General features: G+C 44.0%; 1 protein-coding gene across 2 annotated transcripts in view; it reads right to left on the bottom strand.

Annotated features, from left to right (window-relative positions):
- MON2 (MON2 regulator of endosome-to-Golgi trafficking) overlaps positions 1-25,367 on the bottom strand; it is a 1,036,128-nt gene that overhangs the window by 468,401 nt on the left and 542,360 nt on the right. For both annotated transcript variants that reach the window (XM_085653355.1, XM_085653354.1), the window contains exon 15: positions 17,133-17,245. In XM_085653355.1, coding sequence (XP_085509481.1) covers positions 17,133-17,245 — 113 coding nt within the window. The remainder of the gene's footprint in view (positions 1-17,132; positions 17,246-25,367) is intronic.

Raw genomic sequence — 25,367 nt, 5'->3', positions numbered from 1 at the left:
CTAAAAGCCTCGTCGCACTCTTTGTTCCAATCAAACAACACCATTTTTCATCAATTGCCTCAATGGTTCTACAATCTCCGTAAATCCATTTACGAATTTGGAGCAATACTCTGCCAGTCCTAGGAAGGATTTCAGTTGCTCCTTATTGAGTGGAATGGGAGCATCACTAATAGCTAACACAATGCTTTTCTTTGGCTTGATTCCTGCTTCGGATATCTCATGACCTAAATATGTTACGGAACTCTTTCTCAGCTAACATTTCTCTCTCTTTGTTGTCAACCCATGACTCTCCATTCGTTTTAGAACCTCATCCATTACTTTATCATGATGCTCACCACTTTTCCCCATGACCAGCACATCATCTTGAAAGAACAGAACATTCTCTAATCCAGTAAACACTTGCTGCATAACCCTTTGGAACACCGCCGAAGCAGATGCCAAGCCAAATTTCATCCTGCAATAGCGGAAAGCTCCTAGTGGTGTTACAAATGAAGTAAGATGTCTAGATTCTTCACAAAGATCAATCTGGTGATAAGCCGACGACATATCTATCACACTGAAAACGACTCCTCCTCCCATGGCAGTCAACATCTCAGAAATATTAGGTAGTGGCTGTCTATCTACCCATATATTCCTGTTCAAATCGCGTAAGTCCACACACAAACAAATTTTATTACCATCCTTGGGGGCGACGACTATGGTCGCCAACCACTCTGAAGCCTCTATGGGTTCAATAATCCCTTGATCTAACAATTTGTTCAATTCATCCTGGAGCGGCCCTCTCATTAGGTGGGGAACGTTCCTTACCTTATGAACAATTGGTATAGCATTTTTCTTTAAAATGATCTTGTGAGAAAAGTTTACAAGCTTTCCTAATTTGTCAGAGAAGACATTGGAGAATTTTTCCATCACATTTGTCTCATAATTGTCAATACTGTGAACAAGAATAGATTTGACTGGCTCACTAGTATTTGGATTTAACATTATCCTAAGATCTTTTTGATGACGCCAGCCAAGCAAATTAGACCCCTGTTTTGTCAAGTATACTCGACCATACATTTTTTCTTGCGCAAAGCTTATTACCATCCATTTAAACCCTAATATATCTATTGTTCTACCCCCATAACCTACAGCTTTGATATCTGGAATATTCCAATCTTCCATCACACTCATCTTCCCCCACCCTTCAAGATACATGTCTTTAGACAACAATGTATATAAGCTCCCAGAATCAATTAACATCCTCACGTTGTTTGTGTCTAAACCAATAATAGAATGAGGCTTTTCCAACTTATCAGTGCTTTCCATTGCAATGTTATCATTATTGACAACATTACAACTTGCATCATTAGGAAGAGATAGACCATCTACACACAGCATTAGTTCATGAATGCTTTCACAAGTGTCGTCAATCTCTTGTACATATTGGGTTTTAGAATAGCATACTTTGGCAAGATGTCCCCTTCTTCCACATGCTCTACAGATACTATTCCTAGCCATGCACTTGGTGCTTGAAGCAATATGCCCAGGAGCACCACAACGATAACATTTAAAACTGCGTGTAGTTGTGGCTGGTATCATATTTTTTGGTCGTGTATAGGTGCCAGGTATTACATTGCACGCACGGAAAAATTCTGTGGATTTGTCAGAAGGTCTGGATTCTATTTTTCCAAAATTTTTTTACTGTCTTAGTTTCATCTACACAAGCGTGAATCTCTGACCCTTTAGAATTCAAGTCTCTTGAACCCAAATCTTTTAACGACACCTCCTTTTGTATTATCGAACTACTACATTTCTCCATTTCCCTTATCCATAGGTCGGTATGTTCAAGCCCTTTCGCTATTTGTATAGCTTCCTCCAATGTACAATCCTTAATAAGGAGTTTCTCACGTACCCTTTTATTATTAGTGCACCTGACAATTTGGTCACGTATGAACAAATAAATTTTCGAAGCAACAAGTTAGGGAAAGTCCTCTTAATGCAGCTACATAACTTGCTATATCCTCGTCTGGTTTTTGTACGCGACAAAAAAACTTGTGTCTTTCTAGAACAACATTAATTTTTGTGATAAACCTCACTTCTAACATTTGCATACTCATTTCATACACATTGGTGGGTTGTCCATCACCCATCCCTAGGGAGATCTCCGGAAGATCTTCGTATAAACGGCGCACTTCTACACCCAGGTGATGAAGCAAAATAGCCTGCTTGCGTACGGGACCATATTTATCGGCCCCAGTTGCTAGGATATATGTTAAAAAGATTTTTTTCCACTCCTTCCAAGGGATGGAAGGATCACCAGGAGTGGGGAGAAATGAAGGTGGCGCTGCTAACCCTTGATCTGTCATTACTGGTGAATAGAAAAGAACTAGGAATAGAGAATTACAAGTGAGTATGGATAATAGGAAAATTACATGTGAATATTGAAACACAGTACAATTGAAAATTCACCTGTGGAGAAAAAGAAAAGTTAATAAAAATGAGTTAAAACAACAAATTACTGTCAATACTTTAGAGTCGTGTAGTTGTTGCAGAGTTTTGATTGTCTGACACAAGAGTCTTGATGGAGCTTCTATCGTAAACGAAGTAATCCTATAAACGAAGATTTTCTCTTCAGGAAGTAGGTTGGATGTTTTCCCAACCACTTAAGATGGCCGCCGTGCGTACTGTACGTGCGTGCGTGCCTCGTCTTTCACAAGCTAGCTGGGCATATAATTCAGAGAGGCAGCCCAAACAACTAAGATGGCCGCCGTGTGCGTGCGTGCGTCGTTGTCAACGCGCTTGTATCACGCGTACGGATCGGAACTTCAGGAGAAAATCAAAAGATGCATTGAGCGGTGAATTATTCTCCTGGAAAGAATTAACAGTTCGAGAAATGTAAAATCTGTATTTATACGCACGATTTTGTGTTGAAATTCATCGTAGATTGCCAGAAACATGCTCTAAATTAAACACACTTCCAATCCCTTGTGCTTTTTCGCATATACGATGATCGTGTCGGAACAGAATGACACTGTAAATCCAGCCACAGCTCAATACACTGTAAATCCGGCCACAGCTTAATATACGTATAGGTTTTTATGAATGTCACGTAGCACACTCCAAGACGAACTTCAATATTCGACTCAATTTCTTAAGCAATAATGAATGTTGGTATAGTCTTTATGAAATATAAATAAGAAGGACTGCCGGATCCAAGCAAGATATAAAGTATATACCCTTGAATATCTTGACGATTTATCCGAAGAAAGGCAGTTTCTTCTTCCTTACGAAACAGTGGGTTCTCAAACTTCCTAAGTAATTATGAATGCTGAAAGATTCTTTATGAAGTAGGAATATGAAGAACTGTCGGATCCAAGCAAGATATTAAGTACATACCCTTGAGTATCTTGATGTTTATCTGAAGAAAGGCAGTTTCTTCTTCCTTACGAAGCAGTGAGTTCTTGTACCAGAAACTTGGTAATTAATCCAGGGGTGAAGGTACTTGTAGTCTGCCCCCTGCGCAGATCAAGTCCATCGTCGCCCATGTAAAGATCCACTCCACACAGGATAAGTGTTGGTAATCTTTATTTGTAGTACATAGGATGTGTACCTCTAGCTTACTCTTCCAGCTTCTCAACATCCTCTGTCCCACTTCAAAGATCAACATTCCACCCTAGCAACAAGCCTTACATTATACCATTGAGAAGACTCTACACTTTCATATAGAATTTCTAGACGGCCCTCATCAAGAGTCGAGGCCACGTCCGCTGCATTTCAGCCCTTTAGATGGACAGTTGATCAACGAAGAGGTCTCCGAGTTGCTCCACAAGGGAGCCATTTGTTGTTCAACATTGCATCCCCACGGGTTTCTCAGCAATATATTCCTGGTAGGCAAAGCCGGTGGGGGTCGTCGTCCCGTTAGCAATCTCAAGGAATTCAATGCTTGGTTGGTGTACCGCCATTTCAAGATGGAGGGAATCCATCTGTTGTGGGATCTTCTGCGACCATCCGATTGGATGGCACATCTGGATTTAAAGGAGGCTTATCTGGTAATTCCCATTCATCCGCCCCACCGATGGTTCCTGCAGTTCTGTTGGGGGGGTCTGGTGTACGAGTTCACCGCCCTTCCATTCGGTCTTGCCTCGGCGCCGTGGTGATTCACCAAGGTGCTTCATCCAGCAGTAGAGTTTCTCCGAGCACGGGGTATTCGCATGATCGTCTATTTAGACGACCTTCTTCTGATGGCGCAATCCCCTCAAATCTTGTTGCTGCAGCTTCAGCAGACCGTGACCCTTTTGCAGGATCTGGGGTTTGTTATCAACGCCACAAAGTCAATTCTTCAACCGGCACAGTTTCGTCACCTTTCTTGGTTTCGTAGTGAACTCGGTTCAAGCGACCTTGAGCCTTCCGTCGCGGAAGGTGGCGAAGATTCGCCACGAGCTTCGCCAGACGGCTTCCAAGCCGACTATCTCTTTACGTCACTTGGCCAGAATCGTGGGCCTTCTCTCGTCCTCGATCCAGGCGATTTTTCCGGGGCCCTTACACTACCGGGCCCTGCAGCGTCTCAAGGCGTACCCATCTCAGGAGGGGTCGGTCGAACGATCATGTAGTGCCTCTTTCAGTGGAAGCCACAGACGAAATTTCATGGTGGCTCACCCATATGGCGGCATGGAACGGGCGAGCGATTTTCGGCTCCTTCCCAGATTTGGTCATCGAGTCAGACGCCAGCCGATTAGGTTGGTGCGCTCGATGCGGGGATTTTTCCACCGGGGCAGTTTGGTCGCTGGACGAGCAGGTTTTTCATATCAATTGCTTAGAACTGCTTGCGGGTTCTTTCGCGGCACGTTGTTGGACCAAAGACAGAGTGCAATCTTGTGTCCTCCTAAAAATGGACAATATCTCCGCAGTCCGATACATCAATCGGTTGGGGCGTCCCCGCTCTCAGGCTCTGGCCAATCTGGCGAAGGACTTTTTGGAGTTCTGCCTGGATCATCGCATTTCGGTGACGGCGGAGTATCTCCCGGGCCAGCACAATCGAGTTGCCGACTGGCATTCCAGACATCTTTACGACTCCAGCCTTTGGAAGCTGGACCCTCCGATTTTCCAGTGGTTGAACAGTCTTTGGGGGCCGTTTTCAGCAGACCTCTTTGCCCCCCGTCTGGACGCTCAAGTTCCAAGATTTTTCAGTTGGAGGCCGGATCCGATGGCTCTTGCCACGGACGCCTTCTTTCAAGATTGGAGTGCGGAACGCGGCTATGTGTTTCCCCCGTTCTCAATGATAACGAGAACGACGGCCCAAATACGCCGGCAGCGTGCGGAGGTAACCCTGGTGGCTCCCCTTTGGAGGTCTCAAGTGTGGTTTCCAGTTCTTCTGGAACTTTCTTGGGACTCTACAATCCTACTCCCCCCTGTATCCTCATCTTCTTCAGAATCCGGACGGGGAGTTTCACCATCTAGTCGTTCAGGGAACGCTCCGGCTCATGGCGTGGCAGCTTTCAGGCGACGGTGGTCGTTGCCAGGACTTTCGGGACAGGCTGAGGCCCTCCTGTCAAAGATTTGGCAGATAGCACCACGAAGCGTTACCGATCCGCGTGGATACGGTGGGTCCGTTGGTGTCTTCGACGGAGTCTGGATCCCGTGGTCGCAGGAGTCGTTCCCATCTTAAACTTTTTCGCCGATCTGGCATCAGAGGGTTTAGCGTATCGCTCCATTAACGCAATCAGATGTCGGCCGGTCACATTCCTTTGGACGGGGCACCAATCGGTGAACACCCGTTGGTTTGCAGACTTCTTCGGGGTATAAGGGTTTCTTTACCCCCGGAACCTCGCTATTCTGTCCTTTGGGACGTTAATTTGGTATTGAACTTGTTTTTGTCCTGGCAATCCAATAAATACCTATCTTTGAAAGAACTATCCTCTAAGCTTGCAATGCTCTTATTTTTGGTCACCCGTAGGAGAGTTTCAGATGTTCGAGCTCTAGATATCTCGGCGCGCACTTTTTCCCCGGATGGGGTTGTTTTTACAATAGGGCGCAGTACTAAGAACAATTTCGTACCCGGCTTTTCAGGATTCTCCAAAACTGTGTGTGGTAGATTGCCTGAAGGCGTTTGAGGATTTGACGCAGGAACTTCGCCCTCCGGGCGAGAGACAGCTCTTGATAGCTCTCAAGAAGCCACACAAAGCGGTCTCTTCTCCCAACATAGCTAGGTGGGTACGGTGGGTTATGCAAGAGGCTGGTATTGACACAAATCAGTTTGGTGCCCATTCTACAAGAGGTGCGATGGCCTCGAAAGCTTTTGCGCTAGGTGCGCGTCTAGAGGATTTAATGAGTGCAGCAGATATTATCCCTGCCGGGGCACTTTGGTGCGAACCCTCCCGTATGGCAGTAAGTAATCAGTTTACTTATAAATAGTGTTATATTTCAGCTTTGTTGCTCCTTGGATTTCTATGCTTGCATTATGTGGTTGTTGTATCACATTCTTGTCACTGTTCTGAATTATTGATTTCGTTTGGTTCTTTCCGGGAATGATGGCTCTAAACAAGACCAGTATTGGTTGGCATGACTTGCGCGAAGAAAGAGGAAGGGAGGAAACCGACAGAGGACTTTCTATTGGGACTGATGGAAACTGTTGATGGACTACTTATCTGAGCGTCTCCCTGGTTGTAGGGAGTTGTAGTTTTTATTGTTATTTTATGCATACTGTGATGTCTCTCTGGCTGCTGTGTGTGTTGTTATAATAAAGCGAAGAGAGAGTTTAGCATAATTCTCGCCTCCGTGTCCTTAATAGAATTGGAACTTACCGTCATGATACTAAGCAAATTCCGATTCCAGACTATGATGCTGTTCATCCGCGAGTGGATGAACAGCATCCATCTGAAGTTAAATTCAGATAAAACAGAAGTGATTCTAACAGGAGGTCCTTTAAACCCTTGGAGTCCCCGGTTCTGGCCTAAAGAGCTGGGACAGCCCCCTACCCCCTCTACATCTGCCAAAACACTGGAGGTCATAATTAATAATGACCTCACAATGAAAACTCAAATAGAATCTGTAATCTCAACGTGCTTTTTCCAGCTGAGAAAAAGAAGCAAAATTAGTAGGTTCCTTACACAGGAAGCAAAAATAAAAGGCCGTCTGAGGAAATTGCACTGGCTCCCCATAACTCAGAGATGCGCCTTCAAGGTGGGATGCATTATCTTTAAGTCTCTGAATGGTAGAAGCCCCAAATTCATCAACAGTCTTATTGAAAGATGCACTCCAACCCGCAACCTGCTATCTGCCCATATGCATTTCCTGACTATACCTTGCTTCAAACTGAAACGTTTTGGTGGATCAAGGTTCGTCATACTAGGCCCCAGATACTGGAACTCCCTGCCTCTAAAAATCATATCCTGCACAGACCTCATGAGTTTTCGAAGGCTCCTAAAGACATGGCTATTTAGACAGGCATACGAGTAACATATCAGGACCAGCACACTTAGAGTAGCGCCATGAAACCAATCTGGTGTACTTGCGCTTTACAAATAAAGCATAACATAGCATAATATTAAAGAATCTATTTACAATCGGGGACTTAAAGATGGCTGATCTGGTAGCTGAAGGAAAGCAGAGATGGCCGCCAGATAGCCTTTAAAGGTGCCCAGGGAAGAGCTCTGATCGGCCAAAGAAAGTATATGCAAAAGAAAATCTGAAAGAGGGGCAGAAAGGGGATCCACAGCCTTTGCTATGCACCAGGACACAAATTAATTCCATTGACAGGCATATACCGTTTTAGTGGAGAGACGCCTGGCTGCCAAGATAACATTAAAGACTTCTGTGGAAGGTCAAAAGCTGTCAACTGTCACCGCTCAATCTCCATGCAAGGAGGTGGAGACTGGACAGGTTCGGGTGAAGAACCCTCCCCTACAGAGGATCCTCCAGAAGAGGCAGTCTGAGTGGAGGATAGATGGCCATGCTAAGGAGCTCTGGGTACCAGACTCTTCGAGCCCAGTCCGGAGCCACACGAATAACTTGGGCCCGGTCGCGCTTGATCTTCTTCAGCACTCTGGGCAGAAGTGGTCCTGACGGAAAAGCATACAGAAGGCCGCAGTTCCACTCGTGACGGTTGGGAGTATCAACTTACCACAAAGTGAAGATATTAGTGGTGGGCTAGTAGGATAGGGATGTGGAAATAGGTATCCTTGAGGTCGAGAGCCACCATCAAGTACCCTCTTTGGCGCAACAGGATGCCTATCTGCAGGGTGGTCATGTAGAAGTGCTCTGACAGGATGTAGTGGTTTAGGGGCCTGTGGCCCAGGACTGGCCACAGGGTGCTGTGTTTTGTTCGGGATTAAAATGGAAAACTAAATTCCTTTGCCACGGTGGTGTGGGGGGCTCCAGTTCAGTAGCACCTTTGGCAAGGAGCACCTGCAATTCCTCCTTTAGTAGACACAGGTTGTCACAGATGAGGACATGGCATCAAGGTGGAATATTTGGTGTCATGGTGTGGAATTGTAGAATGTACCCTCTGGTGTACTACCTAGCGCACCCAATTATTTGAGGTAATTTCCTCCCACTGGGGGGAAAAAACACCGTCTTCCCCTAACAATGGATGGGTGATGGGGGAGTCACAATTTTGAGGAACAGGTGACCCTTTGGTAGCAGCCTCAAGCGATGCCGCTACGTTTGCCCCTGTATTCACCACTGGCAAAGTATTTTTCTGGATAGGTCTCCCGGTAGTGTTGCTGCTGCTGGTAGATAGCCTTGCCTCTGCGGGGGAGTGAGAGTATTGGTATTTTTGTACCTCCTCTTGCTTGAAATTTGTAAAAAAACAGACCTAGGAGCATAGGTCTGCACTGATCTCGCTGGCTGTTTCTGTGTCATTCTTAATTTGTTTGAGCCTGCTATCAATCTGCAGACCAAAAAGATCCTCCTCTTTGAAGGAAACGTTCAATCGAAGCTGCTGAATTTCTGGCAGGAGTCAGAAATGAGCAGTCAAGCATTGTGCCACAAACGGAAACAGGTATTAGCCTTCTTTGAAGCAGTGTCTGAAGCACCTAATGTTCACACTGGAAATCACCTTTCCCTCTGGTACCAGTTAATGACCCCTTTTCTGGTGGGCCTGAAGGAAGTGTTTGTTCAGGTCATCCATTTCCCTTCAATGGAGTCCATCGTGGTGTCTGTATTATCGGGAGAGAAAGCTAACAGAGTTCGCAGTCCTCTACTTTTTGGTAGGCCACACGCTTTCCTGCTTCATCTGCATCTTTGCTCGCCTCTTCTGGAAGAGAAACATCTCCAGTTGCCTGTGCTGAGGCTTATTTTCACAATGTGTGGACAACCAGCAAATGAGGCAGGACATGGTCCCTAATGTATGCCAGTTCATCAGGGGATGCCAAACTTCTTTATGACCCTGAGGGTGACAACCATGGCCTTCACCGTGCCTTTACGACTTCTAGTGTAGTTTCTTTGAAGAAATCATTTGTCGCTTGTAGCATGTACATTTTTATATATAGGTACTGTTCAACACTCTCTATCACCACCTAGTAGGAGTAGTACTGTCAGGTGGGGAAGCATTAATGGGTTATGGGTCCATGTCCGAATCAGCCAGAGAGTCTACATTTTTTGTTCTCCCAGGGCTAGTTCCCCTTCCCAGGTGCTAAAGACTCATAAGTAAGGGTTTCAACAGTAGTATGGGCCTGCGTGGTCGGAATCAGTGTGGACTCACTGAGATGGAAATTGTGGAGTCTGTGGTTGTGGAGGTGTGAAAGAGCATGGTGGTGGAGAGGGTGGTGAAGGGAACACAGGGTGAACTTGTGGCCCTGACCCAAACTTTCTTTGGAAGAGAAGGGTTAGCCTCAAATGAGAGTTATTCTTAAAAAATGAGTCTTCTATTTTGGGGGATTTCGAAGAATATATGCAGGTGCTCCTGTGAAAGTTGGCGGGTGAGAACCTTCACTGTGGAAGGGTGGATAAAAAACGTTTGCATTTTTTGATGACTTGCTAGAGTTGGAGCGATTAGGCCCCTACTCCTGACAGAACCTGGAATTGAGGTTTCTTCCGACGTCAACCTCGGTATTGGTCTGGCCGGTGTTCTCAGATTCAACGTCAGCTCCGATGGTGGTCTCACTGTGCCTTGGGGTTGAGGCTGTGGTAACAGTTGGCATGACTGAGACCTTCACCAATGACTTTCCTGAAGTGAAGGATTACAATCAAGATTGAGTGGTCTCTGCTGCCAGACCCAAAGGATGGTGCCTCTTGAGGCCAGGCTCAGGGCTCGGTGTGTAACTACCTCAGAAGTCTCAGCATGCTTATGCTTAGAAGGTTGAGCTGTTAAGAGCTGACCATTGTGAGTTGGAGGAGGTATAGGGGTCCTCAGTGTGATTTGGGTCTTGAGGCCTGAGGGCCATGGGGAATAGTGCTCTCCCTAATCGTGTTTCCACTCAGAAGTCTCAGAGGATAATATTTCTGGGCTCTCCTGTGCCAACAGCAGAACTGATGTGTCTTTCTTTTCCCTCAAAGATAAAGACATCTTCCTGAACAAAGATTCTCAGGTGATTTCTGACACTGCATTTTGTAGTTCGCCCAGCACCTCCTCCCTTTAGTACAAAAGGGTCTTCTTGCAACAAAAAGCCTTACAGGAGCTGCAACAGACTAACTATGTCGCGGTGACACACAAAACTTACACACCCTCTGTCGGACTGACCACAGGAATTTTGTGTTGCGGCCAGGGCAGAATTAGAATGGCATTCTCTAAAATCCCCCTTCCCAAAAGTCATTTCCCAGGTACGACCTAAATATACAATGGTGTTGTTAATGCTGCTCGTCACTGATAGTTTTTGGTCATGGTTCAGCAGAAGTAATTGCTTGCTGCATCTTGAAGCTGTTCAGATGTCAAAAAGAGTCTCTGTAGCTGGGACTGAAGAGGTTTGCAATTGATTCCTTGTCGCTGGGGTCGAAGTCCCGACAGCTGGCACTGAATTTCCCAGTAAAGTATTGTCTGGCTAAGAGCTGAAACTTTAAGGTTTGCACCCAATGTCAGAAGCTAATAATCGAAGGTGGCGTCTTTGTCCTGGTGCTCTATGGATTAAGGGTGGAGTCACAACAGGTCTTGTGACTGGAATACAACTTTGAAAAAAAAACAACGTGCAAACACATGCACCCAACACTATTTGGCAGGAGTACGCAGCGAATGGGTATCTACAGCCACACATGCTACAAACATTACTTTTCAAAATTCAGAGACAGACTAAGCTTTCGCAAAAAAGATTCAGTAGCTACAGTTGTTTTTACAACATTTTGATGTGACAAGGCTTTTATTATACTTTTCTCAATGTTATCGGGTGGCCTTCACCTCATGGATGTGCCCACACCGGAACCACACATTTGGTCTGATTTCAGGCAGACAGTGGCAATTTTTATTTGTAACACCTGTTGCCACACGATCTTAGACACTGGAATATATAATATCTTTCTTGGCTTTTTCAATGGTCATTTGTGGAAGAATTAGTTGAGACCTCAGGGGTCATTGGTTGACCACCACCATCCGAATTTGGTTTTTACAAGAAAAATTAGGAATTCAGTCTATTCCTAAGCAAGGCCTTTGGACATTGATAGAATGTATTTCTCAAAATTCTTGTGGTGTAAAACGGCTGTCATTTATGCTGAGTGCATGGTTGCGTGCACAGGAAGGACGTTCTCTTGTTGGACTTTATCCAACACCTACATTTTCATAGTGGTCGTTTCTTAGGTGATATACAAAATCCTGACCATCCACTAGACAAAAAAATTGGGGTAGGAAAAAAGACAGAGTTGTATTTTTTGCAGAGTATTTATCGGGTTTAGGAGGTTGTCCTCCGTCCAGAGCTCTATCTGGATTGTGTAGGTTATGGTGTATATAGCTGGCTGATGTATCATTGACAAAAGAAAGGCTGACAAATGGATTGCTGCTGATAAAACTGATGGACTGTGACTTTTCAGCTGAGCTAAATAAAGGAAAAGACCCACAAATGAAGGACGGAATACAGAACAAATCAAACATTCACCCCCAGTCAAGAGATCGGATTTAAATCCATCCTTCTGCTCACCATGCCACCCCAGGTAAGACCCAGCCATATGCAAACCAGTCTTGACCCTGCTCCTCAAGGGTCCCTTGCTCACTGTGCCACTGGATTCAAGCTAGCCTGACTGATGAGGGGTGACACCCAGAAACCAGTCCCAGGATGATTGCTTCCGGTCCAGGGAGCACCTGGTTTGGCAGTTCAGGCTTTACTGTACCCTCGAGGAGCAGGGTCAAGACTGATTTGCATTTGGCTGGGTCAAGCTGGGGTTGCAAAATGAGCAAAAGAACAATGGCTCAAACCCAGATCTCTTGACTGGTGATGCATGGTTGAAAGGTTTCAGTACTCCGTCCATCATTTTGTTGTGCTACCTCAAGGGCTCTTTGAAAAAACATCTCATAAAAACAATCAGCATTATCAACTAAACTGTATTTTAAATATGAGATTTAGCATACTTTCCCTAAATGTTCAGAAGGGCTGATTAAATTAGGATCCTGGCCACTGTCATTCTCAGGATTCAAACCTTGAAGCTGTGAGCAATTTTATTTGCATCAATGACAAAGTCAGGCTAAACAGCAATGGATTGGTTCCCTGCTGGTCAAGCATGCATTGTCAAATAGGCAAGCAGCCCTTAGAAATATTTTAATGTTTTGATAATTATGATTTTATTAGAGGTCTTACAGAATATTTGATTGGTAAATTCAGGACTAACACAAATATGATGCATAGGTTTTAGCATGACAAAAAAAAAAATAACAAGCCCATACAGTAGTAATAAAAGTCAAGTAATACCAGAGGTTGGTTTAAGGCTTTGGCATACTTCTCATAAATTTACTGAATCTATTGTACTCAAAATCTTTAAGATATAATATAAGGAGAATGTAAGGGACAAATGCAAAAGGTATCTTATGGTCCTGCAAAAATGTAAATACATTAAGGAGGTTTTAACGTGTACTAGTTAAACCATTTTGCCCTATAAAGCTGCATATCTATAAAGCTGTGTATCCTTTACATTTGTTTTTGTGTTTATGATATTTGTCTAGTTTTGCAAGTGCGGTGTCTGGGATTGATGCACAAAGGTAAATATACAGATGTATACTTACTCAAGTGTATATTTACTATTACACTGAGGTGGGACACTCCACATTTTTGCTTTTCATCACTTCTGAGTGAAGAGGTAGTACTCAGTGTAAATTTGCAATCATTCCCTTAAAACATATAAATGCAGTCCACAACTTAGGCTGCGCTTTCCCCTTTGGACTACTTGACCCTGCAGCCAAAAAGGAACCACATCCAGCTTCAACTGCACACAACACTGAAGAGGAGGAGGAGGAGGAGGAAGAGGAGGAATTTTAGTGAGGAGGCGACATCCCTTGTAGTTAATTTGGTAGTCTAACACTAACAACAATTACATGGTCTGTCTTCATTCACTCTCAGTGCAGCACAGAAAGCAGCATGGAGCAGGGGGTCACAGACTTTGTTCATGCACTGGGGGGATAATGGGTCCAGGGAGTAGATTGTGACATGATGACATACAATTTAAGGTTATAAGTTGTATATCTACATACTTGTGCATACTATGTTAATGATTTTACTTCAGTGTTCTAAGGTAAAAGTTACACATTTAGCCAAAGTTTGACGTTTGTAGGGCATTCTGAGTTCAAAGTAGTAAGTGGGATCCATGCAAGTTACATCACCCTGGACTCCCCTGTGTGTTTACTTTTCAGAAAAGCCCAGGTTTGGTAAGCTTCAAATGGTAGCGGCCGAGCCCAGGCCTAAATATTGCAGCTATTGGCTGCCAAAGGGAGTACATTTTCAATGCGAAATTCGGATGTCTCCACAATGTGTTTTGGGACTTTCCTTGTCTCTGGCAGTGGGACAAGTCACACAAGTGGAGTACTGTTTTTAATCAGAAAAAGTGTGGAAACACATAGTACAATATATGTTATTATCAATTAGATTGCTCTCCATTTTTGGCATCCAAATGTAAGCAAGTGTGCAAGAAAGAACAAGGTTTTCAAAATGCCTTCTCGATTCCGTGATTGTATGGGTAATCCCAAATTCAGAGTTCTATACTTAACCACTATTCTAAAACTTAGTACCTTGGGCACATTTAAAAAAGTCATAGGTTTCCTTTATACTCGTTTTCCATTCATTAGATTTTACCAAATTAATTGCTGCATGGTAGGTACACTATGAAATATTATTAGAACCTGCAGCTCAGTGTTGGCTCTGATTTTCTCCTGTTTTTGGACACCCAACAAACACTATACAGCCGTATGACCTGAAGGGTCTGGCAAATGTTTACCACAGGTAAAAATAAAACTACATATGTAAACAATGTTACCTATTTCTATTTTTTACATAATTCTTTTACTTCCTCGCTTAGTTTCTTTGAGAAAACCCACAAAAACCATTGACAGAATTCCAAATGTTGTCTACTTTTCAGGAATATATAGTTTTCAGAGTTCACCTATGGGTTTTACACCAGTTTCCACTACAACTGCAAGTAGAAAGAAATCAAAACAGTAGGAAAAATTGATTACCACTTAGAAAAATGCAAAAACTGTTGTTAGAGAATGGATTTGTTTACAACTCTGCCTGTTCTCCCCAAAAAAATTAAAATAAAACAATTGCTATATTGTAGCTATTTTCTCGGTTTCCTCTATATAGATCCACAAACCCTGGCTACCTTTAGAGTCTCCCCACACATCAAAAAACAGCTCTCCGCATTCAGGGAGGAAAGGTCTTGGCAGGTAAGAGGTGAAAATGTGTTTCTAATCTAAATGCACTGCATCATGTATGCATATATGCAGTAACTATAAGGGTAATGTGTATCTATTTTGCTGTAGTGAGTCATAAGCATATTTGAGAGTTCATCCTCCAAAAGCACATGCAGCCCCCTAGTGTGAGATGTAATTTACTTATAAGCCATTGTTTCTAAATACAACATCAAACGACTAATATGCAACACATGACTGTCAGAAGATGTAGCTGTCACGTACCGTCCAGGAAAGGCAACGTAGACATCAGTGAAGTCGCTCCCTGGAATTCCAAATGGCTGACACATTGATGGAGTGCCAGAGGTGTCTGTTGCGTAAAGATGTTCCCTGTGGTGAGGTGGTTGATGTGACACATGTGCAATCAAGGACACCTACGACACAGGGAGGTGGAAAAAGGCATGGAACATTCCGTTGCCACCCTTTGCCTTTCCTCTAATGACTGCAGCATGGCAATATATTGGTGCATCCTTCTGTTGAGACATCACAGTACCTGGTGAAAATATAAAAACTGGCTTGCCTATGAGATACCTACATTGAGTGACCCTGTGGAAAGATCCAGTGGCCATGACATGGAGTGCAGCCAGTATTTTTACATGGTAAGTATGCAACCATGTCAAGGATCGCATCAGGTGGGAAGCAGTGTCTAGCAATGACTGCTTTCCTGGACATGCTTAAGAGGTTGATCCTTTGCATTTAAACTCCTACCTCCTCAAATAAACGAGGGGCAAAGCTACAAAGACATTCACTAACATATGGTAGGCCAAAAAAGTTGTTGTGCTGTCAGCCTGCCTGTGGCTAGATGGGGTAATGAGTATAACCTGTAGTTGGGTGGTGGAGTCCTTCCTCATCATTAACTCACTTTGCATTAGCAGGGGTGTTTCATGTGCTTTAAGCCTTGTAGCGTTTTGTTTAAATTACTCATTTAAAAAAAGAAAAATTACATTTTAAAAAAGTGTTAAAGTCATAAACAGCATTTCCATTAATATTTCTATTGTTCATTATTGTTATACGGTAAAAGACACACAGATGTTGGGCGGAATGCAGAGCAAATCAAACACTCCCCCTCAGTCAACACATCTGGGTTAAATCCATCGTTCTTTTGCTCACCATGCCACCCCAGTTTAGACACAGCATTATGCACATCAGTCTTGACCCTGTACTTCATGGTAACAGTCCAGACCAAACTGCCAAGCCAGGTCCTCCCTGGACCGGAAATAAGAATCCTGGAACCGGTTTCGGGCGTCACCCGCCTTATCAGCCAGGCTAGCTTGAATCCAGTGGCACAGTGAGCCTGGGACCCACGTCTGGGCATACCCGGCGCTCTTAGGGCAAGAAAGTAAAAGATACACAGATGATGAAAGGAATGGAGAGCAAATCAAACACTCTCTCCCAGTCAATAGATCTGGGTTAAATCCATTGCTCTATGGTGCCTCCATTGACTTTTATGGAACTGCAGCAGGAACAATGTTTGTTTTTGCAGTTTTTCACATTTCGAACCTGACCCAAAGGCATTAGAGAGCTGTACATAAAACTAGATTACATTAAACAAGGCCAAATTATTTTCATTTTTTTAGGCATAGGGAGATTAAGTGATTTGTCCACAATCACAGGATGTTGGAGCTGACATTGAGATTCTGTCCCTGTTTAGTCCTTGACTTACACCACGACTTGAACGGAGTACATTTGAGACTATTTTGTCCCTATTAGAACTGTAGTAAATCTAGAATTATATTTAGTGAATGGCAAGTGTGTCACTCTTTTATGGGTGTGTTTGTTTATTAGCATGTCCTTTCCTAAAGCTCTGCTTCTATTTCCATAATCCGCTACTCTACAGTAATAAGTATTTCCCATCTTGAAGCCACTCCCCCTTGTCCATTGCACTGAAAAGATAGGAGCGGCATTGGCCTCTATCTGTAAGTTTGTGAATAGCATTTTTGTAGTACTATTGTAGCACTACTTTAAGTACTACACAGGGCAATTTGTAAATCAGCCCCTATCGCTGTAAGCACAACAAAGAGTACTGAAGTTGACACAAGTCAAAATGTTTGGCACTGAACTAAACAAATTAAATAAATAAACAATAAATACAAGTTGTAATCGTTAAATTTTTCTGTAGAAATGGTTTGGCAAGTTCCACATCTAAAAGATAGATTTTCCCTTCCCATAAATTCACAAGCACTAATTATATGACGCAGACATTTCAGTGTTCACTTCAACAAATTAAGCTGTAGATACAGAAATTCCTACTGTGACGCTATTCAAAATGATATTATACTGCTCCGTGTATTTTGCAAAGCTATTGTAATCGACACTTCTTTGAACAGTGCATACTCACCATGACAGTCCCCTGGGGTTGAACTGCCAATGGCTGCCCCACTGCCACCACTTGCTGATGAGACTCACTGGACGGACTGATCATTTGCACGTTCTGTCCTTGTATTGAATATGCTAAAACAAAAAAGGACCATCAACTTTTATTACACAGATGTATGGATGACCCCAGAGGCAAAAACACATTCACACTATAAATTCTGAGCAAACTTTCATTTATACCACGAGTCAGCTGATATTCTTGTGTTGCAGTTCTTATCTTTCAATTGCTGCTATTAGACACATTTACTAAAGGCAAAAAACTGTGTACTCTAGACGATTTATGGAGGTATCTGACTTTAAAATGAAATCCGATGTTTTGGCACTAACATCTTGGCTAATGCACATCTTTCTACATATTGCGATGGGAATTTATTAATCCACCCTGCAGCTGTGAGGAAGTAGCTAAGTACAATAGAAAGAAAGAGATTGTTTCTCCACAGTGACCTCGTTCATGTACAGTAACTCAAAGGATGGCAGATGATTATTGCATTGAATCAGGGATGTGCATGAATGATTAGTCAATTTACAAATGCTCAACAACACATGTAGTAAGTAGGTCTTAACTACGCATCGCACATTACCACCAATACATCTCAAAAACTCCAGACATCATTAAAAAACAATAATATATAATGCTAAATATGTAGTACAGGGCAAAGAAAACTATTTCTCTACACTGGAGGCCCCCTTTACGTTTTCAGGAGCAAAGTATAATGCTGTATGGGTTTTTCTCATGTTAGTATTATTTACTGGTCTGGAGCATGATTAGTTGTGCTGGAGTGAAATTTTATTTGCAAACAAAAACGGATTTATTTTTTTTATTTTTTATTAATAAAGCTTGTTTACATGTATGTGCTATAACGATTTACACTTAGCTTGGTGGCTTTATTAAATGAACATTAAAGCATAAGTAATAAAAAACAAAAAAGACGCACAATTGTTTTACATTGAAGTAATAACAGGGCTAAGCCCCTATTGGGCTAACCAATCTTCAAAAGGGGTCCAAATCTTTTTACCCAAGTCACGTCTCCGTCTGCCCCATCTTTCCCACACAGCAGTCTCTATGTTATGCAGGGACAACATCCTTGCTCCCCAATTAAAGAATGTAGGAGCCTCAGGACTGATCCAGTCCGAAGTAATACATAGACGAACCATAGCCATTGCAATTAACACTAAAGCAGAGGTATATTGAGATCTTACATGTAGCATACTGCTTTCGAGCCCACAGATCACCAATTCAGGGGAAAGAGTAACAGGTATCTGAAGCCTTAAATTGATAAATTGCTCAACGTCACCCAGAAAGGGCCGGAGTCTTACACATTCAAAAAACATGTGGACATCATTTGCAGCCAAAAGCCCGCATCTGGGGCAACCGTGCAGGCCCTAACCCCCCCCATTTAGATATCTTGGCCGGGGTGTAATATAAATCAAACATGGCCATATAGCACTGAGACCGTAAGCTCCTGGAAATTAAGACACTCCCGGCCAATTCAAGAGCTTCTGATAAATCCAACCCTGTTACCTCAGCTTAGCCTCGAGTTTACTAGTATAAACTGCGATATCATCTGGCAGGCCTGGGAGTAAATGCTGATAAATTACCCCTATTTTCGAGCGTCTGGAAATCAACTCCAGCAATGTTATCTTGCCAAACAATACCTCTGAGTTGACCTTCGTTCTATCTATGAAACTCTCGAGTTGTAAGTATTTGAAGAAATCTTGTGTACTAAGCTAGTACCTATCCCTAACCCATGAAAAAGATGCAAGACAACCGTCATGACCTAGATCCCCCAGTTTTGCCAACCCTCCTTCAATCCATTTAAAAGTGACCTGATCCCGGAAAACTGAGGGTAATGACCAAGCTGAGAAAGGCGTATAATAGTTCAGGTTAGGAACCGCCCATTTTCGACGAACCTTACGCCATACTGAAAACATAGACCAAGCTACCTTAAACTTGGTTTTCTTGTAGTAACTAGGTTCCAGTACTCGTAATAAAATCCCCCTTGCATTTTCACCTAGTCCTACTTCAAAAATTGAGGGCCTGCACGATAATGGAGGCCCAGCAATATCTCCAAACAGTGGTAATCCAAAATATTGAATAATGGAGGACCAAAAATAAAATAAAAGATTGGGAACCGCCCAGCCACCCCTTTGCCGGGGTAAACACATCCACTTTGCCACCCTACGTGGCCGACGGTAACCCCACAGAAACCTAAGCTAAGCTTAATTGGGAAAATTCCAAAGGGATAGTACGGAAAAAGTATAGGGATTTAGAAAGGATTAGCATTTTAAGGACATTACACCTTCCATACAGAGACAGATGTAAATTATCCAGGCGTGTTAGCAATAAATTGACTGAATTAATCACAGGTAAGATATTCAAATCTGGAATAAGGTCGACCTGCGAGGTGATTTTAATCCCTAAATACATAGCAGTCTGTACTGTCGGGGCGACTGAGGGAGGCATAGTTGCAGATTGAATTACCTGGGTTTTAGATGTATTAAGTTTATAGCCGGAAAACTGGCCAAATTGATCTGCTAAGACTGTAATTGCAGGAAATGCAGGCGCCACCTCCGTAGTCAAAACTACAATATCGTCAGCATAAGCCAACACCTTATAATCAGTAGAATTGACCCTAACTGGCAATATGTCTTGGACGCTCTCTATTGAGCTTTTAAAAGGTTCAATATACAAGGCAAAAAGCAAAGGGGAACATGGACAGCCTTGGCGAGTCTCCCTGCTTATACTAAATGACTTTGAAGACAACCCAGATACTGAAACTATTGCTTTAGGAGAGATGTATAAAAGATTGTACTGCTAATATATATTCCAGGCTAAATCCCTTCCACTTCATTACCATCCACAGGAAGGCCCAGGAGACCCTGTCAAACGCCTTCTCGGCGTCCAACATGATCGCCCCAACAGATGACTCAGTGGCCTGGGCCCAGTCCAATAGTGCAACTACACGAGAGATATGATTAGCTGTATCTCTCCCGGGGATGAATCCATGCTGACGCAAACATACCAAAGGGGTAGTTACAGCTGAGAGTCTGGAGGCTAGGATTTTTGAAAATATTTTGTCAGAATTAATAAGTGAAATTGGCCAGAAAGAAGACGGGTCCAGCTCAGGTTTGCCCTTTTTTCTAAAAAGAATAATGCTGGTATAACACCAGGATTCAGGTATTGAGCCTTCTTGTGCTGCTCTGAGAACTGGTAAAAAAAAAACGACGGATCTCCTGCGAGAATTTTTTATAGAATTCCATCGGGATGGCATCCAAGCCAGCTGCTTTGCCATTAGCAAGAGATTTGATCGCTAGATCAACCTCTTCCCAATCTATAGGAGCAGCAAGGATTTTATTCTGCCGTTCCGAGAGTTGAGCCGATGCAATGCCTGACAGGTAAGATGCTGCCTGTTGGGCCAAGCCCGGGTCCCCTGTAATATCCTCATTATACAAATCACTATAGAATTGATGAAATACCCCTAGGACTCCTTCAGGTGTTTCCATGACCTGTCCCTGGGCGTTGCACAACCTTGAGACACGGTTAGCCAGACTCTTCTGCTGGAGCCGCTTGGCCAGAACCCTGCCCAATTGTTCCCTCAGCTCGAACATCTCAGAACGATATTTCAGAAATTTGGCAGCAAGATCCTGACCAAAAAACTCCAGCAGGGATGACCTAATTTTAGCAATCGTTGCCTGACTATGATTGGTGTCCGCGTCCATTAATGAAATCTCAGCTTCGCTAAGTTCAGACAAACGTTGGATTACTTGCTGGTGAGCAGATTTTCGCCTATGAGATGAAAAACTCTTTGTTTCACCTCTCAGAGCAGCCTTGAAAGTGTCACAGACCATCAAATCAGAGGCTGACCCATATTAAAATTTAAAAATTCCTCCATCCACTTCCTAATATGATCTAAATAGGGTTGTTCTAGCAAAAGTTTCCGCTTGAATGTCCATGCCTTTAAGCTCGGAGGCAAATATGGGATAAAACATTCAGTGACCAAAGGGTTATGGTCAGAAAGCACTCTGGGGTAGTCTAAGACGGAAGATGCTACTATCAACTGTTCAGACAGGAGAAAATAATCAAGACGAGATATTTTGTTATGAGGTGCCGAATAATATGTAAAACCATCCTGCAAACGGTTGTGATAGAACCAGGGATCAATCAAAAGATGTTCCTGAACCAGGGCCCGCAACGCCCTGAGAACTCTAGGCTTCTTACCCACATAAGGTTGATCCGTGGCTAGATCAAAGCTAGCAGGTAAATTAATATTCAAGTCACCGCACAGCAATATAGGATGAGAGTATAATGCTAACTCAACATTCAGATAATGCAGCACTTCGGGATCATCTGAATTTGAGCCATAAACAGTGCAAATTGTGAAAGGCCTATCATTTACTACTATCTCTGAAATAGCCCACCTTCCCGCATTGTCCTGACTAGTCTTCTTGCAAGAGCCAACCCCGCGCCGCACCAAAATAGCTACTCCCCTAATCTTGGATGACTAATGTGAACAACCCACTAAGTCAAATCCTAGTATACGCAAAAAACCACGGTCGTTCCATGCAACATGCGTTTCTTGTAAATAAATTATGTCTATATGTAAAGCCTGAACTATCCTAAAAAATAACGCCCTTTTTTTGCCATTGTTCAGCCCACAAATATTCCAGGATACTATGCGAACCTTAGTTTGCGCCATTAATTTGCTGATGTACTCTTAGAATTCGACTATATAATTTAAATTTCTTATTTAGAATTAATGAGAAAAGCTGATTGTCTGGATTGAAACCAAGCTTAACAACTAAAGTGCCACCATTAGAAACTGAACACAAGCTTTTTTTTTTTTAACCTTTTGTGCTGCCCCCCACCCTCCTTCCCTCCCCCTACCCCAACCAGGACCCCCCCGGAGCCCACCCCCCACTAAAGGCAACAGGACCGTAGTCCTTGTGATGGCGGAGCTGGTTTAGACCCCCAAACTCCCGACACCAACTCCGCATAGCTAGCCAAGTTTTGGGAGCCTCCCAGGGTGTACAAAGGGGGCTAACTAGAAAATAGATTGAACGAAAACACACAAAAAACTTTTTTTTAGATGCCTACCTCCCACTCCCCCTGGCAGACCCACCACCTCCCTAGATGTTGAAGTATTTCAGCATCCCTTTACAATCTCCTTACAACGTAGGTGATCATGAGGGAGCGAGTTACTGTCCGCCTGACTGGATCTGTATCATGATTCTCTCAAACTGAATTCAGGTAGCCCTTTGCTTTGACTTCCGACGTGTAAAATTTCACTTGTCCCTGATGAATTATCTTAAGCTTAGAGGGAAAGAGCAAGAAAGCCTGAGCCCCCTTCGACTGAAACAGAGCAATTAGTTGACGAAGATGCCATCTCTGCTCGACAGTGGCGGGGCATAAGTCGGGCCGTACAAAAAATTGACAACCTTTTGCAGATCGCTTCCTGTCTGGTCTGGCCAAGTCATAAATCTTTTCTCTGGCCAAAACATTATTCAAACAGATGAGAATGGCGCGAGGTTTGTCTTCAGTTTGGCCGGACTTCTGCTTGAATGGAAAACAGTGAGCACGCTGAACCTCGGTCTGCCAGTCCCACTGCTTGACCTCCGGAAAAGCTTCCGTAAACAGCTCTATGATGAACAGCCTGGTGTCAGATCCTTCCATCCCTTCTGGAACACCAAGAACTCGAAGGTTATTCCGGCGTGATCTGTTTTCGAGATCTGTAAGCTTCCAAACAATGTCCTCTCTTTGTGCCTTGAGACTCTCTGTGATACCCCTTTGTGCAGCCATATCGTCCTCCAACGTAGAGATTTGCTCCTCTACCACTCCCATTCTAGAAGCAATATCCGAGCAGGTCTTAGCGACCCTCCGAATGGAGTTCTGCACCCGCCGACATACCCCTTGGGTGTGAGCACTCTCCTGCCGGGTCTCTTCGCGGTGAGCCATAATTGTTTGGTAAATCACTGCCAACGTCATTTCTCCTGTAGGAGGGCCCAAGGGTGCAGAACCATTAACAGATTGATTTGCCCCGGGTTCAATAGGGGGGGGCTTCAAGAGCTGACTGCCCTGAAAAGGAGTAGTCCCAAGCCAAAGATCCTACATCAGGGTGTGCAAAATCAGAGCTTTGTATAGGTTTTCGAACTGTTCCAATACCTGAGAGTAGCTTCTCAGTGCTGCCCCACTCCCCAGGCTCGCTATCGTCTGACCACTCCTTTCCACCCTCCAGATCTTCCTCCGAGGACACTGTGTGGTCCGACAGGGAAAAGAATTTATCACCTCCCTCAGCATCGTTTCGCATAATTTTAGATATTTCATCCAGGACTACCTCTCCCAGAATGACGCTGTGCTGCTGACTATCGCGTGGTTGGACCGATTTTGCATTGGCTTCCGAAAAGGCAGAACTTGCGCTGGATTCTGTCAATAAATTAATGCCAGTTTTACTGATTGAGTTAGTAATAAGCGCCGTCGCAGCAACTGCCTCTGCGCGTTCCTTTTTACCTTTTGCAGGTTGCGGTGAGCCAGCCTTCTCTAGAGGTCTGCGAAATATCGATGGCACAGTCTGTGATGTTCTCCCTTTGTTCGACTGATCCCCACTTGCTACGGCTCCCGGGACAACAGTCAGCACGGTAGGATCAGGCAAGTTGGAATCAGGCTCGTTGGCTGCCCTGGGAGGTACACCAGAGCGGGTTGAGCCTCGCCCCGCTGCTGTTCTCACTGCCGGAGCACTCTTCGCCTGTGACCGACCTCCTGCACTCCTCAGCGGCATCCCGGCCGAAAGCAGCTGGGATCCCGAGCAGAGATGAAAAGCCCGGCAGACCCAGGAATTGCAAGCCACACAACCAGAGCAGTAAGACAGGATCCTGTTTACAAGCAGCGGTGTTGAATTAGACTGCGGTACACGCCACCACAGCATTCCGAGAATAGATACTGGAAGGTATTAGTTCGTTTCATGTTCGCCACACTTTTCAAACTTCAAGGGATACATCAGCGCTAGCTATACTACGGGCCGGGCGGAGCGGAGCCTCAACCGGCCAGGAGACTGGCCGCCATCTTTAGCCCCGTCGCAAACAAAAACGGTTTTCAATAATAATGTGCATAGCATACGTTTAAATGGCACATATACTTTAAACTATTTTTTTTGTACTAGGCATTCATACATAACGATATAATCCTGCAAGTGAAGTAAACAAGTGCTGGCTTAAGTTAGTTTACTGTAGATGTCATGTTAACTGAAAAATTGCACATTAACATTCAAAGGCCTGTTTTAATGTTGAATCATTGTTTATGGTTTAAATCACTTTATTGAATTTTGTCGTGAAAGATAACAATACACCCACCTACAACCACAGGCCGGCGGGGAACTTGCAGATGCTTTCATATTTTATTGAATCGAACACATAAATGAACAAAGAAAAGAGGCAAGGGGGGAGTCGAAAAAGAACAGAGTATAACCAAGAGTAGAGAGAGATCAATAGGGGAACAAAGAGACGGAGAACCACCCACTGCTCAGAGTAAGGTCTGGTAGGAGGTCAAAGCCGAATTCCCCTTGGGGAAGAGGGCGGGCCGCATGGCGGGACGTGGGGAACCGCAGAACCCTGAGGTATTGATGGCATGTGAGCTCAATAAACTCGGAGGAGAGGTACGCCACGGTGGACCCCCAGGTTTTGTCAAACTTAGCGAATGTGCGTTTACGCCCAGCTGTGATCCGTTCCATCCCCACCTCGCCAGGAGGACTTGCTTGGCCGCTCCCAAAGCCAAGGTGATCGCCCTACCTCTGCAGGAATGTAGAGGGTATGTAAGGGGGTTAGGAAGACCCAACAAAATGTAGCTGGGGAATCTAAGGAGTTCCGTTTGGTGTATTTGGTCGACTATGGGCAAGATGGAATCCCAGAAGGGCTGAATCTTGGAGCAATGCCAACGAATATTAGATAAAGTGCCCACCTGGCCGCAGTTGCTCCAACAAAGATCGTTGCAGCGAGGTCTCCATTGAGCAACCCACGCTGGGGTATAATACTAGTAATGTGCAAATTTTAGGAGCATCTCTTTCCCTGAAGTGTTGCATGATGATGCTCAAGCCCTGTGTATATTATCCGCCCATTCTTTTGGGGAGAATTCCCTTTCCAGCTCCGATTCCCACCTACGCTGCGCTAGGGACTTAGAGGGGTTCTTAGCCTTGTTGAGAAAATTATA

The sequence above is a fragment of the Triturus cristatus genome, chromosome 4_1, assembly GCF_964204655.1.
Source record: "Triturus cristatus chromosome 4_1, aTriCri1.1, whole genome shotgun sequence".
In the NCBI taxonomy this organism is placed as follows: Eukaryota; Metazoa; Chordata; class Amphibia; order Caudata; family Salamandridae; genus Triturus; species Triturus cristatus.
Note: the sequence above shows the minus strand (reverse complement) of the source record. Positions and strands in the feature narration are given on the sequence as shown.